This window comes from Mirounga leonina, unplaced genomic scaffold (assembly GCF_011800145.1).
Source record: "Mirounga leonina isolate KUSES-001 unplaced genomic scaffold, KU_Mleo_1.0 Mir_168, whole genome shotgun sequence".
Lineage (NCBI taxonomy): Eukaryota > Metazoa > Chordata > Mammalia > Carnivora > Phocidae > Mirounga > Mirounga leonina.
In genome coordinates, this window is record NW_023270426.1 from 50506261 (window position 1) to 50524893 (window position 18633).

Below are 18633 nucleotides of genomic sequence, written 5' to 3' on the forward strand. Positions count from 1 at the left end.
AAGGAGTACAGGTACTCTGAGTGACTAGAAAGAGAACAAAAGCCTACCCTGTCCAGAAAGACTAAAAATATTTACATTTATCAAGAGTAAGACAGACAGGATAAGTTAAAGCTACAAAACTGCTTTCAAAATAGTAATCTACTGAGTTCTTAGTAGGAATCTGAGCAATGTTCAAGTGCTTATGCCAATCAATTAACTTCTGTGACTTTCCCAGAAAGAAGAAAAAATGTAAACACACCTCTACACTCTGGTTATGCAATGAGTGCCTGTGTGTTGTGTATGGTAGGTCTATAGGGCACAAGTGAGAAATGAGAAGATAAATATTAAATGTAATCCCAGACTTCAGAAGAGCTCCAATACTTTGCACAGCACTGGGTTTCAGGATGTTTTCCACAGAAAAGACATCAAATGTTAAGAAATGGGTGGTACTCTGGCAAACTTAATACTTACTAGGTTGGTTTCCTAAAATAATAGATCTCTCACCCAATCTAAGAGCTACTTTTAGCTTCACATGATGCTTCTGCTACATTTGATCCTGGCTACCCATTTCTTAAAACTTCTTTTCTTGGCTTTTTGGCCCTATTCTCTCACTGTTTTAGCCTGACAGCTTTCTCTTTTGCCTGTCCCTTAAATGACTATTCCCCTAGAGAGACCTCATCTGCTCTTTTCTATAAATACCCTGAATGAGCTCATCCACATTCATAGTTTCAACCAATACTCACAAATTCTACTGACTCCCAAAACTACCCACAGCCCAGTTCTTTTTACCTGAAGTCCAGACCTGGATATCCAACTAGAAGACATTCCCACATGGACAGCCATAAATATATAAACTTTTACCCAATTTGTCATTTCACCTCACTGCAAACTTCTCCTGGTTCCCTATCTCAACTAACTGCTGACCAAGCCAATCTCCTATCACTTTCTATCTATACAATTCATTGTCAACTCCTATGTACCACTACATAAATCTCTTTTGAATTCAGCCCCTGTTCTATGTTAACACAAGCCATTATTCTTAACTAAATTGCTATAATTAACCTATTGCACAATTAAACTTGAGGGTCTCCAAGACCTCCAGACACTTCTCACACACATTTCCCTCCCCCAAGTCCAAAACTTCTTCCATATTACAACGTGAGTAGTTAATATAAAACACAAACATAGTAATAACTCTACCAGCTTAAAATTGTTCCTTTGCTCACTATCACTTAAAGCAATGGCCTCCAAGTGGGGTAAAGTTTTTTCCTCTTTCATTTCTATTTTTTGTTTTATGATAACTCTGTATGTACATATATACACACACAGAACATTTAATGTAAATGTATACACATGAAGGAATATGCTTCAAGTCTTTTATTGATATGGGCACTTCAAAAATATGGAGACCACTAATTTAGAGGAAAAATATAATCCTCTAATATGACACATAGTTATCATATGGCCCTGAACGAACTTTTAATCAAGTGTGCTTTTATACTGTATATGAATTATGCCAAACTACCTTAACTTTCTAACTAGCATACATCACTTTTAAGTGCCACCCCTCTTCCTGAATTGCCCTAATATCCACTCACATATGTTCCGACTTCCCATTACCCACCCTCCCTATCAACTCACCTCTTCTTTAAGTCTCAAAACAAACTTAACTGGCTATGTGAAGCTTTCTTTGACTTTACCAGGTGCAGATGGGCACTTCCTCCTCCATGCTCTCAAACACAATGTGCATCTCTATTACAGCAGTAATGTAATTTCTTGTTTACGTGGCTGTCTACTCATCTTTGTACTGCCAATGCCTAGCATGACTCATGGCACAAATTAAGTGCTTAATGTTTGTTACAAGCGCTCAAGAGCCACAGTGTTAGGGGACAAACTGCAGCGATGCCTTAGTTACCCAAAACAGTTGAGAGAGTAAGTGCTTTGTTTTGCTGAGGTTTGGGTGGATGATCAATTTTAACTTTTTAATTTTATCTTACATCATGCATTGAGTTTTCAGGTGTTGGTAACAGGGAGAGATTTTGAGAAAGTCAACACTATCATTTACCAAATTCTAATCAATTAATCATCAATAGTGTCAACACATTCTGAAAGACACCTTATATAAATTCAAATGCTAAGGCTCAGTGATTCTGGGTAAACATAACAATTAATTGCATACATTTATCTTCCTTTTCTGAAATTCCACTAAAATGTAAGTGAAGGAAAAAACAAGGTATAAACCTATTAACATCAAAGAATAGAAGTGACACCAGTGCGTAAGTAATTCTAATATAGTTTTGAAAGATGGGATTTTAAAAGAAGGAATACTACCTGACTTGGCAAAGTCAAGGAAACTAAATTGCCTGCAAAGAGGGAACTAATAAGTGAACTTGCTGGCTAGAATTTATAGGCAATGGGGCTGCAGAAGAGTACAAGGCACAGGGCTGAAAACTGGGAATTGACTGAAAATTTAAATAACAGAACAATTAATAGAGCCCCCCCCCCCCCAATAACAGAAGACAAAGGTGGGGCGGGGCCTACAATAGGAGCATTAAGAGAAAGGCTGCCTATTAAACCATGGCCTTTCAAAAACTCTCCCCTTTGTGCTTTTCGGATTACAGCAGTTAATATGCCACTTAGGTTACATACAGAAGAAAATACCTTGCTTTCAGAATGCCAAGCGGTATACATACTGGAAGATCATTCTCTAGATAAAATGAACCATCTCAGAGAACAGACCTCTACTTACTGACACTTGGGGACCACCCAAGAAAAAAGACCACTACCTAAATGCTGAACATGAAGTCCACTAATGACAGGCCTCACTGAGTCACAAAGAGCTTTGAATCAGCTTTCCAGTATCTCACTCCAATGCATAGCTGAGTATCACCAGATACTCCAGGAAAGTTTCCAACATGATAGGAACTAAACAAAACATACAAGAACGCAAAAAAGAGAATTTAGGGAATAGAAAACAAAACTTCAAAACACTATAAATGTCCTCAAATAAGATATTGAGAAAGAGCATTTGCAAATTAAAATTTATACGGAAATTAAAAATCCAATAGATGTGTTAGAAGATGGAAGTTAAAAAATTTCCTTATGAGGCAGAATAAATAAAAGGGAAAAGATGGTAGAAAAGACAAAAAGAAGTCTACCATCCAACTAACAGAAAATTCATAAACAGAAGAGAGAAAATGTTTACGTAGATTTTTTTGTAATAGAAGAAAATCTCCCAAATTTAGGGAAGTCGACCAGATTCAAATGGCCCAAAAGACCAAAAGAGCAAATGGTAAAAAAAATAGTAAAAAACAAAACATACAAACAAACCCCCCCACATACCATATCATCATGACATTTCTGATCAGTAGAGAAAAAAAAAATCCTAAAACCTTTCATGGTTGGGGGGGGGGGCGCGTAATACATGAAGGAACAGGAATCAGAAACAAGCAGGCTTTCAACAGGAACACTGTAAGACACTTGAATAGGTCAGTGCCCTCATAATGAGAGGACATCATTTCCTCTCTAGAGATCTTGACTCAATTAAAAAAGGAGGGGGCAGAGGAGACTTTTTTTTTTTAAGATTTTATTTATTTATTTATTTATTTTAGAGAGAGAGAGAGAGAAGGAGCAGGGGAGGGAGAGGGAGAAGCAGACTCCCCGCTGAGCAGGGAGCCCAATGTAGGGCTCTATCCAGGACTCTGGGACTCTGGGATCATGACCTGAGCCGAAGGCAGACGATTAACCAACTGAGCCACCCAGGCGCCCCAAGAGGAGACATTTTCAATAAATTGGTCTCAAAAGTCATCTCCTACCTAGCCATTTTCAGGTAACTACAGGAAAATGAGCTTCAGTAAAACAAAGGGGTAAACCAAGAAAGAAAACCGTGTCCAGGAACAAGAAGATATAATTGCAAACAAATAAATAGGAATATAGAGAGAGGAAGGTTTAGGATGAGAACTACATAGTATGCCTAGAGTATCCAATCTATACTGCATCAGGACTGCAGAGGGCTATAGATTTTTTTAAAGTTAAAAAAAATGGAATGGATATGTTGATATTTGAGCATTTGGATAACATCCATGGACACATGATGTGGGGTAGCAGGCAGAATTCTAAGATAGCCCCAAGATTATTGCCTCCCGGTGGACACACTGCATAAAACTCTTTCCTTGAGTATGGATAGAAAGGTGGAATAGGATGGGATACCACAGAGGTGATCAGGGTCACTAATTTATTGACTTTTCACTTAACCAAAAGGGAGATCGCCCAGTTATCCTGGGTAATCCTGACTTACTTAAGTGAGTCCTTTCAAAGATGAAGCACTGGAAAGGGGCTCCTCCTGCTGGCCTTAAAGACACAGCTTCTGAGTTCTGCATATGCAAGGAAATGAATTCAGCCAACAACCACATTAGTTTTGAAGATGACAAAGATCCATAAATGTGTGTTTAGTCCCAGCTGCCATCTTGACTGCTGTCTTGTGAGACCCTGAGAAGATCCAATTAAGGTGCCAGGTTCCTGACTCACAGAAACTGTGAGATAAACGTATGTTGTTTTAAGCCACTAAAATTGTGGTAATTTGTCACAGCAACAGAAACCTAAAACTATGGCATGTGGACAAACTTAAGGATATCCAAGCAGAATAAACAACCCCAAAGAAAATCATTCTTCCTCCAAATGCATAGAACTTTAGAAGTCAAAGCAGTGTCAAGTAATTTTTAAAATAATACACTTAGTAATACCAGAAGGCAGAATTAACGCTGAACAAGAAATGGGCTTAACTGGTCAGTCCTGCCTAAAGTAATCAGGTTTTAAAAAGATAGAGATCAGTTTCAAGTTGTCCTGGATCTTTTAGCTCATAAAAAAATAGATGAGAGGCTCAATCACAGATTTTCCCCAGTTCAGAATTGTAATTTTTGCAAATTTCAAGCAAAGAAAAAACAAAAGCTTCAAGAATCACTGAGTTTTCAAATGGACAAAAAGTTTCTCACATTGGTCAGCTTCATTTACCAAACAGAAGTTCTCAAAATTGAGAACTATTAATCTAATGTTAATTTCTGCTTTTGCCCTACTATGTTCTGGTCTTCCTTCTTCAGTCAAAAGTTAAAGAAGCATTTCCAAAATTACTGCATCCAAGATTAGCCACTAGCACTTGGCAGATCCTAAATATTTAAGGTCTTAGGCTTCAGATGTGTTTCTTTCATGAGAGGGTTTTTAGAACAAATTGGGTATGAGTGACTTTAGGCAGGATGTGTTGTTCTCTTCACTTTCCCACAGTCTCCACCAATCCCTACTGCCTTCTACCTTATATATTCACACACTTTTCTGCCCAGCCAATGATAGCATTTGGACCACTAGGAAAAATAATTCAGAAAGAACAATTGAAATCTGGATAAAATATGGTCCAACTTTCTCTTACAAATTCTAGGGAATCAAGTAACTTACAGCTATCTCATGATGATTCAAGGCTCTCCTGGCCCAGCATTAAGCCCTAGGGAAGGTATTCCAAGATAACATCTCAAGATTTCTGTTTCTGGCCTGGAGTCTTCAGAAAAGTAGACCCTGACTACTTAAAGTTATTTCAGAGGCTCATGGCCCAGGAACTACAAGGGCAGTTAACAGGGCTCTGACTGATGGAATTTACAATTTAATATGAACTTTGGAAACTTTATACCAAGCACATGAAATAACATCAAGTCTTTTCTGAGAAAGACTTCAATGTATTCAAAATTTAATGCATGAGCAGAGATTTAATTACACTAAAATTAGAATGCAGTTTCTTTCCATACCATCTAAAAGGAAAACAAGACACATTTAATGAACTCATCACTAAGATACCAAGCTTACCCTAAGTTAGAATGTTTCTTTTAGCTATGAGGGGTTTAGAAACCTCTCTCTAAATGAGTCTCTATGTAGGTGAGCATCCATTTGGGATGCACTGAACTAATATAAGAGCCTGAGGAGCTAAGGACCTAGCACATCCTCTCCCATTTCATAGTGGCATAACCTCCTGTAAGTCACATATTCCCTTTGAGCTGTCTCCTGATCCATAAAAAGTGTAGATTAATACTAACACTCTGATGACTCCTTACAAGTAAAAAACAAGAAACCATTTTTACTATCATTAGAGTAATTACTTATTTAATCCATCATGAAAAGAAAAATGAAATAAAGGGGCGCCTGGGTGGCTCAGTCGGTTTGGAGTCTGCCTTCGGCTCAGGTCATGATCCCAGGATCCTGGGATCCAGCCCCGCGAAGGGCTCTCTGCTCAGCTGGGAGCCTGCTTCTCCCTCTGCCACTCCCCCTGCTTGTGATCTCTGTCAAATAAATAAATTAAATCTTAAAAAAAAAAAAAAAAGAAATAAAATAAAAGCAAGTTAAAATTGGGTCAAATACATAAGTATCTGTATGTAGGAATAGTGACTGATTCTGACAATTTGTACTGTAGATATTAGCATTTTTTAAAATACCCCTCACTTTTAAAACCCAAGATAAGTTCTAAAACTTAATATATTCATCACAGAAAAACTGAAAGATTCAGAAAAACTCAAACATTTCACAATCATACCTCCCAGAAATAAACATGGTAGCACTTTAAGAAATTTTTTCAAGTACTTTTATGCATATACAGAATGCATTTTATGTAGTTGAGGTCACAGAAAATACACAATCTTGCATTCTGGTTTCTAACTGACCACTGCACCATCTTTCAAAACATTCTTCAGGCTAGCTTCCTACCACATGAATAGTTTAACTACTAAACATATACTAATGACTCAAAATATACTAATATGTTACCAAATAAAAGTCAATAGTAATATTGTCATTAATGCCTTTTTCTTTTCCCCATACTAACATAGGCATAGCAATAAACAGCAATTCAGCATTAATAAAATATTTAATGGAAGCAACAATGAAAACAGACAACTAAAATTCTATATATTATCAGCTGAGTAGGAAAAAGCCCGCAAGATCTAGAACAATTTTTTTTTTTAATCAATAGAACCTCAAAGATGAGTTTAAGGGTGATTTGGGAGTCTTCCCATTCAGCTCAATGTATACAGATCCCTGGCTACTGAGTAAACAAGAGTAGGTAGAATCCTCACTCAGTAAACATCTTGGGAGCTGGCAGGGTGATTACACAAAGCACATGAATTTTAATGTTAAAACCCATGTGACAAAGATTCCCAACAACAGAGTAGAAGAGAAAATGGCAGTTTTACAAAAGAATAAGCAAAAGGGAAGCATATAATGGGATAGGCTAAGCACACTCAAATATGTTGATAGGTTCAAAGTAATCGTCCTAATGTAAGTTTAGTAACGTACAGACTTCCCTTCTATGAAGGAAAAGTGACTGACAGAAATTTTCTAATATCAGTACTTTGAGTTCTTTAATAGTCAAATCCACTTAAGATAATTTCCTAGAGAAATGGTATTAAGAGTCTAATGGGAGAAACTGAAAGTAACTAGGACAGAAAATTCCAACTCACACACAAAAAAACCTTATTCAGAATGGCCCTCTTAAACTTACTTATAAACACTTAAACGAAACAGAAGACAATAACTACTTCAGTAAGACTGAGGCAGGCTTAAATGTAAAGTTGAAAAGATCCAACAATTTATCTAAAAAAAAAAACAACACGATCAGAAAAACAACTGGTACATCCAATTAGGTATACCTAATTGCTAGGAATCAGGATCTTCTGTATATGAAACATGGGTTCTAATTCCCCAGATCCTTTTAACTTACATTGAACATGTGTGGTATACCCTGAACTAGATGGTTAGCAAACACAATGTATAGTACTTGTAGAGATATATACCAGAGCTGTGGTTCTCCGCACATTTCTGTGAAGGCTCTCCTAGGGAGAGACAAATTTCCTCCCTTCTAGGAGGGGAGAAAAAAGTCAAAGACTCTCTTCTAGAGCCCTCTGGACTTTTGAGGCATGTAAACACATGGGTCCGGATGTGTCAATAGACATGAATGACATAATAAACAAGACTTAAAATGAAAGTAATGAAAGCTTCTTTGTTATCTGTGGTCCCTCACCAGTTGTTTGTGTTTAATTTCTGTCCAACTCTTATTTGGTAACTTTACAAAAAGTCCTCAATTCTTACAAATGCTCTCTGCATTGAGGAACTATTGCCAAACTCTGTCAAAGATAACATGGAAATGTTTCATGTTTTATGAAAGAATATTAAAAGAAAATGTCTATAAAGCAAAGCTTTTTTTTTTAAGCTAATATTAGCTGATAAGAGATTAAGGTAACTTTTCAAAAACTAGAAAAAGTGTAAAGATAAATGAAGGAAAAATATTGACTAGATTGCTAATTTGGGGTATTTTATAATTTTATTTTCTGATACAAGAAAGAAAACTATTTTTTTGCCTTCCTTGGGAGCCTACCTTAGAAAAGACAGTTGTATGTAAATGAAATTCAGTTCTTAACTAAGTCAAATGTTAGTTCCACATATTTAAAATTCTTGGGGCGCATGGGTGGCTCAGTCGTTAAGCATCTGCCTTCGGTTCAGGTCATGATCCCAGGGTCCTGGGATCGAGCCCCGCATCGGGCTCCCTGCTCCGCAGGAAGCCTGCTTCTCCCTCTCTCACTCCCCCTGCTTGTAGTCCCTCTCTCGCGGTCTCTCTCTCTGTCAAATAAATAAATAAAAATCTTTAAAAAAAAAAATAAATAAATAAAATAAAATTCTTTTAGCTACACAAAAGCCATAGTGGGTTCAAAAGCATTAGGTGGAAAAAACCTCATGAGAAAGAATATTAGGTTTTTTTTTCCTTTGCAAGGCCACTAAAAAGATGCCTCTGTAAAATTAATTCTAAACTATACTTACCAGAGAAGCAAGATTTTTAAAAACTTTTTAAAACAAGATGGAAGAATAAATGAAATACGGTTGACCCTTGACCAATGTAGGTTATGGGGTGTTGAACCCCTCACCGTGGAAAATTCACTTGTAACTTTGGACTCCCCTAAAACTTAACTACTAATAACTTCCTGTTGACTAAAAGCCTTTCTGATAAGAATTAACACATTTTGTATATTTTATACCGTATTCTTATAATAACGTTAGAGAAAATGTTATTAAGAAAATCGTAAAAGAGGGGCGCCTGGGTGGCTCAGTCGGTTAAGCATTTGCCTTCGGCTCAGGTCATGATCTTGGGGTCCTGGGATCAAGCCCCCCGTTGGGCTCTCTGCTCAGCAGGGAGTCTGCTTCTCCCTCTCCCTCTGCTGCCGATCCCCCGGCTTGTGCTCTCTGTCAACTGAATAAATAAAATCTTAAAAAAAAGAAGTTTTACCTACCCTTGCAATGCCCAGTCAGTAAGATTTGGAAAGAAAGAAACAAGAAGTCTTTTTGATCTCTAGGAAAATCTCACTTATTGCACAAACTAATGAATCTTATAAACTACAGGGTCACTTTACTGTATAAGCCACAAATCATAAGGCATTACAAATATGCAACACAAACAAGAAACTGCACATTTCTTTAAACTAAAAAAGTCCTTACTGAGAAATAAGGCTATTTAAAATCTCTTAAAAGTTGTATCAAGAAATATTAAGTATTTGGAATTCATTTTCCTTACTTTTTTGTCCAGTAAATTGGATTAATCCTAAATAACAAACAATCTAGAAACTAAAAATATGTATTTCAACTAAACACCAAAGGTCAGAAAAAAAAAAAACACATGGCAGTAGGGAGGTTGGACCTTCTGAGATTTAATCATCTTTTTATCTGAGACACTCACTTAAAACTAAACTGAGTTTACCAACTACTTATAACGACAGTTTCTTTTGTCAATCCTTTAATTGTCATGAATAATATTTCAGGTAATTAGCCTAAACCAACTTTCATGATTCTGTAATCCCCAAAAAGAAAAAAGTCACACTACTCTGATACGTTGACTTCATTTCAAAATTATTAAATTACTGTGCTGAACCAAAATTAAGATTTTCCCCTAAACACATCCTTTCTATATTTCTATCTGGAAAAGGAATTTTTAGTGTGTACAGTTGTTGACTCATGACAGGTCTGCAAGTTTGTTGTGAAGGTTTAGTAATTACATTCTAGAGACAGGAAATCAAAATAAAGGAAATAAGATTATAAGTGAAATAAATAAAAATAGGATTAATAAGGATGTTTTTAAGAGGATTAACGTCTACACTTTGTTTTTAAGAATAACATAACCATATCTTAACATGCTACTCAAAATCACTACTTCAGTTCTTATAAAAACCTCAGGCCAGGGATGCCTGGGTGGCTCGTTCATTTATGCCTCTGCCTTCAGCTCAGGTTATGATCTCAGGGTCCTGGAATCAAGCCCTGCATGGGGCTCCCTGCTCAATGGAGAATCTGCTTCTCCCTCTGCCCCTTGCCCTGCTCATGCTCACTCTGCGTCTCTCTCAAATAAATAAAAATCTTAAAAAAAACCAAAAAAACCTCAGGCCAGAGCCAACAACATCATATACTATATCCATTCTGTCTCCCAAATAATCCCACCTCTAATATTTGTTCCTCCCCCAAATTAATTTACAAAGATACTTAAATAACTGACCTTGACTAGTTTATACATTCTAAGAGCTTTGTCCAAATACTCAAGTACCATAATCTTAATTCTCCTCCTCTCAATTTATGCCCTGTTAAATATGTAACTATTCAAAAAAGTTTTTATTTTCATTTTTAAAACTGTAGAATAGGATCTAGTTTTTTTTTTTTTTTTTTTTTTTAAGATTTATTTATTTGAGAGAGAGAGAACACAAGAGGGAAGGGCAGAGGGAGAGTAAGAGAGAATCTCATGCAGACTCCCCAGTGAGGGCAGAGACCTCCCTCCCAGGACCCTGAGATCATGACTTGAGCCAAAATCAAGAGCCAGATGCCCAAATGACTGAGCCACCCAGGTGCCCTTGGATCTAGGGTTTTTTTTGTTTGTTTTAAAGATTTTATTTATTTATTTGACAGAAATACAGGAAGAGAGGGAACTCAAGCAGGGGGGAGTGGGAGAGGGAGAAGCAGGCTTCCCACTGAGCAGGGAGCCCAATGTGGGGCTCAATTCCAGGACCCTGGGATCATGACCTGAGCTGAAGGCAGACGCTTAATGACTGAGTCACCCAGGCACCCCTAGTATTTTTTTTAAGATATTATAAAATATCTTATTTGTAAATCTAAATAACAATATTCCTACATTTTGGCATGCTAATTTGTTATCCCATATAGAGATCATGTTTTATATCAGTTGAGAATGGATGGGTAGGCCATTACCAAATTGGTGGCCATTACCACCAAATTTGGAAAAGAAAAGTTCTCCAGTTTTCTTTTGGGGAGGGGCATTTGGATGAGCACAGCCAATCCCAAAATTGAAGCAAACTGAAGCTGGGAGGTAGAGGGAAAACTGCAGAAGCAGTTTAGAGAGAGGGGAGTTTGGGAATAGGAACGGGCTTTAATTTTTTCCAGCACCTTCATGTGGGTAAAAGCATTGTAGCCAGGGGAAAAGCCTTGAAGGTCCTCTGCTATTATACATGCTATGTCACTTAGACAAGAGAAAAAGGAATGGAGTCACAAAGATAAAAAGAAATAAGGGCAGAAAGGAACCAGTTAAAAGCCCTCACTATATGGAACAATAGGTTATAAATCAAGGGAAAAGGACATGTGGAAAGAGCAAGGGTGATCTTGCCTTGAAAAATCCCTAAAGACAAAAAATGAGTTCTTGCAAATATCAATGAGAGTAGGGGGGAGCTCAATTATTCCATTAATAAATTAAAAAAAAAAATAAACCTATTCTGATGAAAGTTCTCCTCACAAGAAACAAAAATCTGTAACTATGTGAGATGATGGATGTTAATACACCTACTTTGGTCATCCTGTCAGACGACATATGTGTTGAATCTTTACATTGTGTTCCTTAAATTAATACATTATATGTCAATTATATTTTAATAAACTGGGGGGAAAGCACCTCTTCTCAAAATATGCAAACTCTTCTACTTTTATGGTTGACATCCTTATATTGATAGATTTAAAATTATAATTCTTAGTCACAGGTGAAGTAACTTTTCAGCTTACAAGGCAAATCTTACCAGCAACTCCAAATATCCTTTAATTACTTGCTGGGGGAATGAGTTCTCTTACTTTCCATGCAATTTGTATGCTAGCTAGAAAGTCCTTTTTAAACTCTCACATTCACTATTTCATGGCCCATCCAAATGACCAGCTCAACCAGGAATATATGATGCCATTTCCTACATTTTTACCCCTGCACATGAAATGTCCTAATCCTGAAAAAGTCCCACTCAGACAACTACACACAACTCACCAACATCCCTCCTTTCCCTCCACCCTGGAATTTCTAGGCCCTGTTCAGCTATCCATTTCCCCTGCCTAGCTACAGTTCACTGCTCCAGCTCAGTGTTTCACAGGATACAACATACAAAACCAAATTCTCAACGATTTTTAAAACTATTTTTTCATCCTACTTCCCTGACCCTTCATGTAACTACTCTACTTTAAACCTTTTAGTGACTCCCACAGCCAAGAGCAGTGTTTTTCAAATTACCAGTTGTTAGCACTTGGTTGTTAAATCAACTTACTGGATCTCAAAAGTCATTCTTTTTTAAAAATAGAAAATACTACAACGCATCACACAAAGGTATTATTTTGTGACATTTTATCATTTATTTATGTGTGCACTAGGTTGTGAGGTAAAAATGTGTATCCTACTGTAATGGGTCACTGCCAAAAAAAGTTTGAAATACACCAGCTTTTGTTTGGTCCACAGGCCTTCTAACCTGGCCCCTGCATAAGGCTCTAGGTCTATCTCTTACCACAGCCCAAAGAGCCAAGTTTGTCAAGCCCAACTTTGCTGCAATTCCTAGTCTCAGTGCTGTCAATCACACTGTACCCTCTGCCTTGAATGGCCTCTCATTTGTCTACAAGGCCCACCTGCTCTCAGCTTTCATTATTTAATACCTATTACCTCCTCCACAAAAGCTTTTTTATCCTTCCCTCAGGAGCTAATGCTACACATACTTTGTATTTCTATGTAGCCCCTTAGACATTTCACTGTACTTTCTAATTTCAGGCCTGTCTTCCCAGCTTCTAAACTATAAACTCTCTGAGGGAAGGAGCAAATTTTACGAGTCTCTGTATTAGGAGCACTGAGCTGCTGAACATGCCACATGAAAGGGGTTCAAAATGAGTAAAATGAACAAAGAATTAGGACTTGCATCTAACTTCTCTGATGTTAGAAATGATTGAGTGGTTGCCTTTTCAACAAAGGCCATTCATATGCCAGTGCTGAATCAAGATTTCCACATTTTTGCCTCAGCCCCCAGTAGCCTGAGGCAGAAAAAGGTGTCAGCTTCCTCTCTCAGCAAAGAAAGGACTCAGGTCAGGTTGCAATGCAGCAGCACCCACTTCCATGCTTCAGGAAGTTATCAGGGGAAAGGCAGAGAAAAGGGTTTCCAGAGGTTCCCACAGGCAGGTGAGATCAATCAGAAGAGCACTAATAGACCTTATTAGCATAGAGAATCACATTTTATAAATAACTTTCAATAGGGTGTCAAGGGAGGAGGGGAAGGTTCTCTATTCCCTGTGGATGGCACTAAATTGTCAATAGGAGCTATGCAAAACAAAAGGTAGCATGAAGTAACTCACTGAAGTTACTTGATTTCTATTGCCTCTGAAATAGTTCCTGACTCACAGCTCTCATTATGAGCTACTACTTGGGAGGACTGGGGGTTGTACCTAACAGGCTCTCCTTGCCGGGGCTGTGCAACTTTTTACAGACTTTATCTCACATATATGAATGCTCTCATTTTTAGGGGGTCTGATTCACCTATTTCACAAGCCAACACTTCAACTGCCTTCGTAATTAAAAACAGTTCAGGCAGCATCCAAGATAGTTTGACAGACTGCCAACTGTCAGTTTCAGCTGTTCTTTTCCATTTCCACAATGGTTCATCAACTACTATTACAGGAGCCAGGTTGGTTTTCTGCCTAAACTCATCACCCATTTTCTTTCGTTCTTTTTTTTTTTTTTTAAAGATTTTATTTATTTATTTGACAGAGAGAGACACAGCAAGAGAGGGAACACAAGCAGGGGGAGTGGGAGAGGGAGAAGCAGGCAGCCTGATGCGGGGCTCGATCCCAGGACCCTGGGATCATTACCTGAGCCGAAGGCAGACGCCCAACGACTGAGCCACCCAGGCGCCCCATCACCCATTTTCTTTAAGGATAAAAATAATTCCTAGGGGCTCCTAGGTGGCTCAGTCAGTTGAGCATCCAACTCTTGATTTCAGCTCAGGTCATGATCTCACCGTCCTGGGATCCAGCACTGTGTCTGGCTCCCCATTCAGCAGGGAGTTTGCCTGAGAGTCTGTCCCTCTCCCTCTGCCCCTCCCCCACTCAGGCTTGCGGACTCGCTCTCAAAAAAAAAAAAAGAAAAAGAATTCCTTTTGCTCAAACTTTGCCCCTAGATCTGCAATTATATCCATAGTTAAGGCAAAGAAAAATTCTTATTATAACTTAACAGTCAAAAATACATTAAAAAAATGTGAAACTCGTCACTCACAATATTAAATTTTATATACCCATTAAAGTAAGGTAATTTAAGATTGCCTGGATAAAACTTTAAAAGCCACTTAAAATACCATTTCTTTTTGGGGCACCTGGGTGGCTCAGTTGGTTGGGCATCTGCCTTCAGCTCAGGTCATGATCTCGGGGTCCTAGGTTTGAGCCCCCCATTGGGCTTCCTGCTCAGCAGAGAGCCTGCTTTTCCCTCTCCCTCTGCCCCTCCCCTCCTGTTCATGCACAGGCTCGTGTGCACATGCTCTCTCCCTCCCTCAAATAAATAAAATTAAAAAAAAAAAACCACACACACCATTTTCTTTTGGTTTAAATAGGTACAGGAGGCTACCCTTATTCCACAAACACTTATTAGGTATAAACACCTACCGAGTATGAAAACTTCCACAAATGCCTTCTCTACGTTCTCTTCTCTCCTATTTCCACCCATTCAGCTTCTCTTGACAACTCAGATGAAACAAATCACTATCAGTGAGCCCTAAACACACACTTTCAGAAAACTAATGCAGAAATGCTTTTTCTGCTCTAGTCTACGTCTAAACTTTATTAGGAAAAAAACAAATAAATCAGTTTGTAAATAAATTTAATTATACTGAAGTATCAATAATGTGTGCCGTGTTTGGGGGCTTATTTTCATATTTTAAATACCAGCCCCCTTGGTAGCAAGTTCATCCCAAACTTTCCTTGGTAAAATGATGAGCAATCATGCAGCTTAAAGACTGTGGAAAACCAATTTTCTTCCATGATGCTACCAATCTACAGTCTAGAGAGAATGCAGCCTTCAACATGAAAAATTGTCATTTTTTTTTTTTTGCTCTGACATGTTTCAAACAGAAGAGCTGCAGATTCTCAAGGGAAGCCATATTTCAAAGGTTTTAAATAGCAGTACTTTCCGTATTTTCCCTTATTAAAATTGGTGCAATTCATCCAAAACACTTTTAAATGCCATTGCTTTGCAGCTGATGTGCTAAAAACTGCTTAGAGAAAACAATCTCTGCATGTGAAAGATCTACTTTAAGAAACCAACTAGTAATCATTAAAATAGAAAGGAAGAAAAAAAAATTTCATTTTACAGAATGGAAAAAATGTTAAAGCTTATCATCTAATGCCTTCATTTTACAGATAACAAAGAGTCCACAGAGGTTAAATAATTTGCCTCAGATCACCAAGCTACAAATAGCAGCAACATTAAGAATAAGGTATTTTAATTGCTTAGCACTACCCCAAATCATGCAAGTTATATATATTCTCATCACTTGCCATTTAAGTTTCAAAAACAATTATCACTTTCTCATTAGTTCCTGATGAAGAACTCCTACGACATATGTTCTACATTTTCAAACTTTTTCATGTTAATAAACTTCAAATTCTAACTCCAACAAAAAAAGGTAATACTGTCCAAGAACTTTCCTCTGAAAGTTTCAAAAAAGAAAGTGGAGGTGTGCATCCCCCTAAACTGTCACAATAAATTGTGGTCTATCCTCTCAATCCCTGTCCCTTAATTACACTTTAGATTTGTTTGTTCAACCACAAAGAGAGAGAGAGAGAGAGAGAGAAAATTCTGGAAGTTCCTCTGACAAAAAGTATGGACAATCTGTCAATGAAATGACTACATCATTACCCCATTAATACATTAGGAGTTTCTGGCTTACATTACAAAGAGTCACTAGCATTTTATCAAGTTACTGTGTGAAGAATTAATGAAAGGTTGGAAAACACACTCTTGGCTGACTTTGGTACCGAAAGGTGTAGACTTGACACTGTTAACACAAACCGAAGACCTGAGCTTAAGAGCAGAAATGGAGAACAAGTGCAAGTTCCTTCAACAGAAAATTAGCTTTTTCCTATTCAAGCTCCGATCCACCAAGTGCACTGGCACTGGGAAGACCACATCGGTAAAAATTTCAGACCTTCGTGTTAATGCCCCAATAAATCAATCCTGCATGTTAGCTTGGGATATTCAAGGGCAAAACAGAGGGCACATTGGAGGCCACAATTTACACTGGATCATTTTCAAGGACTGAAGTCCAACCACTCATTCCTTTACAATTGTTCCCTTGTGTAACTGATTATTCTCAAAGTACTGAGAGAACGCAGTACTTCTCTCTCAAAGATATGGGCAACAAAACCTGACAATATGATTTTAATTACAAACTGCGGCAGCAGCCTGACCAGAAAAGTACAGAATGTGTTGCCTACCTAAATATTACTAATAAAACTATAGTCTGGTTACAAATTATGGATGTTCCTTAATTATGACCTCTGGTGTCACTCTATAAAAATAACTTGTTAAAAGGTTAACACAGCTACATTTTTAACGTACGACCAGCTTAGCAAAGTAGCTAATTTGTTTGAAAACATAAAACACAATCACCACCACCGCTCAACAACACATATAAACAGATTCAAAGCTATGTTAGGCACAAAAATCCTTACCCCATTTTGCCCAATGAAAACTTGCTCTGAAGTTTCTGTTCTTCTGCTACAGAATAACTTCCAAAGGAATTTCTCCGTCTGTTATTTCGCAGTTGCTTTTCCACCCCCCGAGATCCTTTTCTGGAGGTATTTCAGTGGTGCTGACAATTCAATTAGTTCCCTTAGGTAAAATGATTTCTCTCGTAGATACCAAAACGTTCAAACAGAGGTGGCATTTGCTTTAAATTAGAGTTAAAATGCTGCGCGGAGGAGACAGCGGTCAACTCTATTCCACGAAATGAGTCTACGTGTCTGTCGGAAAACGCAGAATCCAGCTTCACCGAGTCCTATAAAAAATGAGTTCGGTGGTCATTTCGCTCATGTCCTCCTCGACACTCTGGGAAAGCCAGGTAACTCGGCCTTTTGGCTACTAAGGCTGCGGGTTCAAATTTCTCCACCACACCAGTTCCCTTGGGGGTGGAGCGTGTAACCCAATGCGACGTGCACTTTATAGAGATCCCTAGGAGAAAATAAAAATCCTAAAAGCAGTAATGCCACTGCTTCCCTGCGGTCACGTTAGAAAAAGCTATATAGAAAAATCTCCTCGAGGTGCAAACCCAACAGCTCGCGATGTGCACGGCACTCCACATTGGAGTCTTTTCAACGTTTCCCCTCCTAAGACTCGGAGCAGAGAGGAGGTGGGGAGGAGGAAGAGAAGGCTGGGCAGGATCGATTCATTCTCCCGAGGAGAATAAACGGAGCCATTTCCAGGCTGGCAGCAGGCTGGGGGCGCAGCGCACGCTGGGGAGCAGGGGGAGGGGGCCCGATCCCACCTCCCTCAGCCCCTTCCCGCCCCGCGCCGCCGAGCACAATGGAGCCCGGCTCGCGCCCGGCCCTTCATTCGCGGCTGCCCCTCTTCCCTCCTCTCTTCGGAGAACCGCAGGTCTGAGGCTGCCGGCGGCGGAGAATGAATGAATCAGAGAGCCAAGCCCCACGCTGTCCCCGGCACCCGCTCCCAGCGCCAGGGCGGGCCGAGCGGCGGCGTTGGACTGAGCTGAAGGGTCAACCGGCGCCCGCCCGCGTCCAGGCGGGCGGCTAATCCCGCGTCGGGGGCCGCGGAGCGGGGCTCGAAGCCGCGGGAGAGCCGCTGCTCCAGCGCCCCCACCCGCGCTCCTCGCCGCCGCCACGCGCCGCCTCACAGTCCCCGGGCCCGCCGCCGCCTCCTCACACTTCCATCACCGCCCACCTCCGCCGGCCTCCAGCTCTCGCTCCGCAGAGCAGCGCCGGCCCGGGTGGCCTGAAGCCCGCCGCTGCCTCCGCCTCCACCGGCCGCTCGCGGAGCAGAGGACGCTGCTTCCCGGGTCAGCGCCGCCCGCGTGAGCCGAGCGCGGCGGCAAAGCGGGCTGCGGAGGGCGGGGAGGAGGCGGGGAGAGCCGGGGGCGAGAGCGGTCCCTCCCCCCCGCTCGTGGGAGGGGGCAGGAGGCGGCCGCCGCCGCCGCCGCCGCCGCCGCGGAGCAGCGAGCCGGCGCCGGGGGTTGGGGCGCTGACCCGTCCCGAGGGCCCGGTGGGGCCCTGCGGGCGATGGGAAAGAAAGCAGCCGCTGCGACGGTGGCGGGAAGGCTGGTGGTCAGGGGCCGAGCCGGCCCTCGTGGG

At 40.0% G+C, this 18633-nt stretch overlaps 1 protein-coding gene across 1 annotated transcript in view; it reads right to left on the reverse strand.

Annotated features, from left to right (window-relative positions):
* The window catches only part of HOMER1 (homer scaffold protein 1), a 125982-nt gene extending 107571 nt beyond the window's left edge, over nucleotides 1–18411 (reverse strand). Inside the window, exon 1 of the mRNA XM_035014730.1 lies at nucleotides 17002–18411. Within this exon, the coding sequence (XP_034870621.1) occupies nucleotides 17002–17006 (5 nt within the window). The 5' untranslated portion in view covers nucleotides 17007–18411. The remainder of the gene's footprint in view (nucleotides 1–17001) is intronic.
* Between the last annotated feature and the right edge of the window lie 222 nt (nucleotides 18412–18633).